This window comes from Humulus lupulus, chromosome 8, assembly GCF_963169125.1.
Source record: "Humulus lupulus chromosome 8, drHumLupu1.1, whole genome shotgun sequence".
Taxonomy (NCBI): domain Eukaryota; kingdom Viridiplantae; phylum Streptophyta; class Magnoliopsida; order Rosales; family Cannabaceae; genus Humulus; species Humulus lupulus.
In genome coordinates this window covers 166,889,374-166,896,598 of record NC_084800.1, presented here as the reverse complement: position 1 = coordinate 166,896,598, position 7,225 = coordinate 166,889,374, and the positions used below count along the sequence as shown (strand labels likewise).

General features: G+C 35.0%; 1 protein-coding gene across 1 annotated transcript; it reads left to right on the top strand.

The window, feature by feature from the left end:
- The first annotated feature begins 789 nt into the window (after positions 1-789).
- On the top strand, positions 790-6,570 carry LOC133798634 (uncharacterized). The gene is made up of 8 exons (XM_062237040.1): positions 790-1,226; positions 1,322-1,374; positions 1,846-1,905; positions 2,010-2,087; positions 4,114-4,243; positions 4,548-4,600; positions 5,397-5,567; positions 6,077-6,570. The coding sequence occupies exons 1-8, from the start codon at positions 875-877 to the stop codon at positions 6,221-6,223; spliced, it is 1,044 nt and encodes a 347-aa protein (XP_062093024.1). The 5' UTR covers positions 790-874; the 3' UTR covers positions 6,224-6,570.
- Positions 6,571-7,225: the final 655 nt, after the last annotated feature.

Below are 7,225 nucleotides of genomic sequence, written 5' to 3'. Positions count from 1 at the left end.
CTAGGAGGTAAGCTAGTGGGAAAGTCACAACGGGATTTAAGCTTGACTTGGAGTAAGTCAAGGGGTATTTAGAGCATTACCGGGTTATTGGGTAATGAGAATTAATATTTGGTGATAAATTGGGAGTTAGTAAGATCAGGGGGAAATTTTGGAAGTTTTGACTATAATATCCCGGGGGTGTTTTCAGGACCCCGAGTACTAGGTTTTATTGGAAGCTACTTAAGCTTGAAGTAACCTCTTTAAGAAATAAAAAGAACGTTCTGTACGTTCTCTCTCCCTAAAAGTTTCCTTCTTGTCTCCCGATCGCGTTTTCGAAGGTATCTTGAGTTCTAGGACTCGGATTCAATCAAGGATCGAGGCATAACAATCCTAAGGAAAATTAGAAGCTTATTAGCCGGAGGATTTAGTTGAAAACAACTCAATCGGAGGTAATTCAAGTTTTAAGTTTTTAAAAGTTTTAAGCTTGAATTGGATTTTGTAAATCGTTGAGTTTTTAGTTCGTTTGAGCCTCAGGTTTTGGTGGTTTTGGACCATTGGGGAGTTTGAGAACTTTGATTTGATGATTTGAGAATATTTAAACATGTTTTTGGGAGGTTTTAAAAGATGGTGAGAATGTGTTTTTTGAGAAAATTCCACATTTAGAGCAATGAGAAAATATAGTTGGGATGAGAGTGTTTAATGTTAGCCGTAATTTTGTCCAACACGTTGCATTTTAAAAAAGTTATTATGTTACAGGGCATATGGGTAAAATTTTCCTATTATAATCAGTTTGCCAAATACTATTCTCAGTCGATAAGGATTTGAAAAAAGATTATAACAAGACAAGCGAGTAGACACTGAAGTGGAGCGGACGAACTGTGAAGGAAGAGAAGTAATGGCACTGTGGATGAATACCGCAGTACTTTTCAAACACCACAACTACGGTGGACCGTTTCCGTGGGCTGTTTCTTCTTCTTATTCTTCCGGAGTGGTTTGTGTTAATGGGTCATGGCGAAATACATTCTCATTTGCTATGAAGTCTTCCACTTCCAGTCAAGCTTCACTTTGGTCCTCTGTTTCTTTTTCTGACAAACGACCTGTAAAGGCCAACTCAGAGAACCACGAACAACGACAGGAAGAGGACGAAGAGGAAGATTATCAAGTACTAACGTCAATCAGAAGCAACTATAACGACATTATGATTTTGGACACTGCAAAAGCCAAAATTCTACTTCTTGATTCTTCTTGTAATTGTTGTCTTTCTTCATATGTATATATTAATGATTTATTATGATTTTTTGTTATGTGGCTCTCATTCTTTTTGTACTTGCTGTTGATGCAGATAATGTTCATAGCATTCTTTACAAGCACCAGAAATGGACCAATTCCTACTGGGTATGACATACTTTTCCTTTCTTTTCTCTCTAGTGTATATAAAAATGAGTTAGGTTAACCAAATTTTTAAATGGGTCATCTTAAATTTGTTAATTGGATTGGTGAAACTCTACTTTTAGCAAAGTTATTTTTATTTTCAAGGACCAACAATGTATGGTTCCATTATGGTGAACCACTATATCATATATTGGCATAATAGTAATTTTTTAGTTATATCTAAATCTACCATGCTATGAGGATAAATGTTTAATGTACTTATCAATGCCTGCTTTTAGTTGTCCATCGGGTTTAAAAAAGTTAAATGGCATTATAGTGAGAAGATGGTGTAAGAAAGTTTATTGCTCGGTATCTGTTAGCTTGCTTTTAATTATTTTTCTACTTGTGACTATTATTACAACCATGAAATTGCTTGTGTATATGAACATTTACTCTTTGTTTCAAAATGTATTAATGTTTTCTTGGGTTTCTCAGGATGAATTTGCTAGCTTGCCACCTATTGTTCCACAGGGTCCAATTGCCATTCTTGGATTGGTAATATGAGAGTGGTGATGACATTTGTTCAAGTGGTACTATTTGAAACATTTTTTGAGCCAAACAGGTATTGTTAATTGAGTAGAGTTGTTAAATCTTTTCAGGGTGGTGGAACTGTTGCTCATTTGATGCTTGATTTGTGGCCTAAATTACAGCTTGAAGGCTGGGAAATCGATCAAATAGTGAGGACTCACGTGCTATCTCTCTTCAGTAGTTTCATGTAAAGTTTTTGATAAATATATTGCTTTTGCTTAATGATTTTCTCTCTCATTGTTAAACTAATTCCTGGATTATTATTATTTTGAATAAAAGCGAAACTTTGTATTAATCAATAGGATACAATACAAAGTGATAGTTTCATGTTTGCATTGTCAAGTACAAGCACGAAAAACCTGCCAATAAAACCATAATACATTTGTAAAAGACAAAAACAAACATATCAATTATGCACTCAAAATTTACAGGAAACTTTTCCAGTCTCTAACTCAATATAACAAAAAGACTCCCTCAAAACCTTCAACATAACAAACCCATATTGCCACCCAATTTTTTTTTCCAAAGAAAATCTTCTGCTACTTCTTTTCCTTAAAAAGTTCTGCTATACCTCTCCAACCATACACCCTAAAAAATCGCCAATGTTGCTGGTTTCGGTAGGAGTATAGCATGACTGTGGCCCATTATTTTACTGGCCAGCAACTGATGACAATGTTACCCCACACACCAATATAAACTGAATCCCTTGAGCAGCTTGGCCCATAACATCAAAGCAAACTGACATTCCAGAAAAAATGATCTTCATATTCCCCATTTGATTTGCAAAGAACTCACCAACCCAGAGACAAAACTTGATAAGGACGTCTTTTATGTAACTTTTAATGTGCATTTAATCTTCCCAAAGCTAATAACCACCAAAAGACTTTCTTTTGAAGGAGCTGAACTCTTCCATAAAGCTTTTGCCCATGCATTTGCTTTCTCCAAGCCCTCAGAACTTAAGCTTACAAAAGCTGATTTGCATGAAAAACCCTCAGTACTATCCATAAGCCTAACTCTTCTATCCTCCAAAGTGTTACAGAGAGAACAATTTTATAAACATTCCAATAGATAAATCAGATTAGGAATTTCCCTATCATTGAGATTTCTTCTGAATTGAAATTCCAGTTTCCTTTATATTTGTTTCCACAAATTCTCTATTGCAACTATTTTGTGCTGAAGAAAGACATGCTAATTCTGGGAAAATGTTATTTTATAAAAATATATATCATTTCCAAATCCAGATGTCTTCCCAAAATCTTATTTTCGATCTGTTTCCAACCTTGAACTTTACTGTCTTCAGGAACTCTTCATACAAAGATGAAATTCCTTTCCAGGGACTTCATGCTGTCATTCCTTCACCTCTTTTAGTGTCCCACTGGTTTTCAGCAGCTCCTTTCTACTCTTAACAACTTTATGCCACAGGGAATTACTTTTCTGTAGAAATCTCTATAACAATTTCATAAGGAAAGCTTTATTTCTGAGTTCTATATTGCCTATCCCCAGTCTACCCTTAAATCTAGGCTTGCAAACTGTTTCAAAAGCCACCAGACGTTCATTGCTCAAGAAATCACCCCCTTCCCATAAAAAATCTACTCTTTGAATGAACACTAAGCAACTATTCTAGTTCAAGTGCTTGAAAGATGCATGTTCTTTTCCAACATTGGACAGAGATCCCTTGGATCAGCTGATATCGATGTTAGCTGATCCAGTTTAAATTCCTTAATTTTTGCTAGGAGGACATATATAATTTAATATGTCTGCAACTCCGACTTAGTTGCAATTAGAAAATTTTATTTCAAAAGAGCACTAGGGCCTGAGAAACTACTTGATACTTGAGGAAAATATTGCTACACATAAGATATTTGAAATTTAAAATAGCCTTCTAAAACTTGCTACACATAAGACATTCGGAATTTAAAGATAGCCTTCTTGTCATTAGTTCTTTTCAGCATAATTTATCTTGAAAGAGTTTACTGCGTTTAGATCTCAAATGCGTCAATATTTGCTGGTTTCCCACTTGAGGACATGATCGATTTTGCTTGAATGATACATTAGCCGTCAAACCAATGCGTTTGAGTTATTTTTTATTTTGGTCATAATGTTTTCCACATTTTACCTATGTGTTCTTAAAAGCTTTTGTTCCTGTGATACATGCTTACTGGTTGGGTATTCTAGCTGATTGATAAAGCTAGAGAACATTTTGCACTTTCTGATCTTGAGAAGCATACAAATGCTGGTGGTATGCTTACCGTTCATGTTGGTGATGCCTTTTCTCCCTCAATTAATGTTACTGGAAGATATGCTGGTGAGATCCTTGTACCTAGTTACACTTCTATTTTCAAGACATTATAATGTCAAATTTTAAAACTGGATCAGCACATGGCTTTTTGTTCTTTTTTTACTACTACAGAACTAGTTAAGCTCCAATATATACTAGGAAATATACCATTTAAGTTGCAGGTCTGGTACAAATGGAATGTTTACACCATAAAATAAATAATAAAAAGACCATCAATATGATATTTTCTGGTATGTTTATTCATTTTCGGTCAGAAATTATTTCAAGTCTCTCCAATGTATTTCTAACTAGTTGTTGCAGTAAATGTCAGGCGTTGTTGTTGACTTGTTTTCTAATGGAGAAGTTTTGCCGCAATTGCAAGAGGTGAGTACATTTCTCTGTTTTTGTTGAGCATCCACATTGTGTAGCTTTTGAGGTTTGATACTCCCCTTACTTCATCATCAATTTGCTCTAAGTTTCTGGAGAAGAAAGGTGCTACTACCGCATCATTAGTCATCTCTATCCTCCTGTCCTAGGCAACATACATGAGCTCTTGCATTGGGGAATGTTGATGGTAGCGAAGTGGATATTTTTTGTTTGAGTTACAAATCTATCTCATAATGAATAACTAAATAAACCAAATGTACTTCACTGCACTCAACTATTTTTCCTAAATAACCCTAGCTATTAAAAGCAAATGTTCATTATTGAGATGCTTGAAAAATGGCCTTTCATTCTTGAAACATTCATTCAGAAGAATTTATTCTACCCAAACCCCCTTGTCACACAGTAATTTGGCCTCAAACCCTTGACACTTAATTAAAACATGATGGAAATCTGACAACTAGGTTGGAATTGGAAAGAAAGAGAAAGAGCCAGTTTTGTATAGGAGAATGTATGTTCAATTTAGAATCTTCAATGCAAGTTTATTAAGAGTTCGGTTAATTGAGCGACCCTCCTAATGTCTTGATTATGTCTCATATGTTTCACATGTTTCCAGGAATATCCTTTGTTATATTATTACTATACATGAAGTTTTTTCCTTATCATCCATTACTGTTTCGTGGGCATTGGTGTGTGTGTGTGTGTGCGCGGGCAGGAATATTCTTTGTTATTTTGGATTCGTACATACGTCATACATGCACGTGTTGTTTCAGTTTTCTTTCAATGTTTTGTACAGGTTCCAACTTGGTTGAATTTAAATAATTGGTTGATGCCTGGTGGTCGTATTATGGTGAATTGTGGTGGGACTAGTGGGGCATCTGAAGTTGATCTTAAAACTTCATCAGATAATGTCTCGTGGATGCAGAATTCTACAATCAACGCATTGTCTACAGCTTTTCCTGAACAAGTAGGACTCTGGTGAATTTATTAATTCGTTTGATTTCAGTTGTTGCGATCATAGCTATTTTATTTGATTAAATGTTCTATAATTATATCTACATACAACCCAGATGCCAATCTTGAATGTACAAATCATATTCTATGCTGCAAAATTATTCAAGGACTACAATTACTGGGAATCTACCCACAGAAGATAGTGCAAATTAGCAATGTCATTTGCATAGTAAATGTTTATACCATGGTCATTGTCTCATATTCTGAGCAAGTTGACCATTTTATCTTTCAAAGAAAAAACGATGCCTTAATGAAATGGTGGTTTTGTAATTGAACAATCTATGGTCTCTTAGCAACTAATAATCCAACTTTTAAAGAAAACATTAGAACATTTGGCATTATTTTACCTATTTTCTTTTCTGGCATATTATGATGTTTATATGCTTTGCTTTTGAATCTTGTTACCAATTTTTGTTCTTACACCAAAGAAAGCTCACTGTTTGACATATTATCTGGACACAGATAAGCTGGAAAAAATTGGGAAAAGAAAATGGTGCAAATTATCTTGCCCTTACAGGACCTATACCTGATTTAGAGTCATGGTCCACAATGGTACCAGAGCCTCTGAGCAACAGTGTAAGGGAGTGGAAGCCATATGAGGAGAGTTAGGCCTAAACTAGATTGTTGTATGGAAATTACTTCGCAGTTTGCTCCAATTAAAGTTTGACCAAATAAATTCCTCTGATGTAGACGGTCATCACATTGAAACACGCAAGTGGAATGTGAGCACATGCTGAATCTTGTAAGTTATGAGGTTGACGTTAGATATCTTATTTCAATTTAATAATTTTTTTTTCTGGACAAGTAATGTCGATGTGGGAGATGTGCTCATGACAGGGAAATAACTGAGTTGTATGATTTCCTATTCATTTTAACTATTGTTTTTATTTTCAGTAGCTTGTAAAATGACCAACAAGAGATATTGACAATTATAAACCCATCATTTTCAAATGATAGTTGCTTTGATTGTCATGCCACATTCCTCGTTCCAATTTGCTGGGGCTATAGTGCTACATAGACTGGTTTCTTGTGATGCTTGAATTGATGTTTCAAATTTCAACTAGCAAGCACACTTAGGTTGTCTTGCGTAGACATGAATTTTCTAGAAAATGATTGAGAAGGCTCTTTCATATGCAGTTTCTTGGAATACCCAATTAGTGCACATGCACCTATACCACTAGAGGAAAATCATGCCAGCTAGCTGCAGTCTCACTGGTGATGTAATTTTGTGCAAGGAAGTTGTATAAAAGAATAATGTAAGAAAAAATAAAAAATATAATAAAAGTATTGCTACAGAAACTGAAACTTTGCTCACAATTCTTATTCTTAATATGTTGCATCATTGTTCAACTACATCGTGGTAAGTGGACTCGGCCTTAATTGTGAACTGGGAGTTAATGTAGTTCTGGCTTGGCATGGCTTTAGATGCTAGCTTTCCCTTTTTGTTTTGTGACCCCAAAGTGCTTAATTTGACATTGTTCTTCTGGAGTATGGTCAATTTTACATACGCACAATCAGAAGTCAAAAGCTTGACTTCAGTTTCTTGAAATAGATGAATAATACTGCATTACATTTTCATGCTATTCACTTTGTACACTTTTATCAAACAAT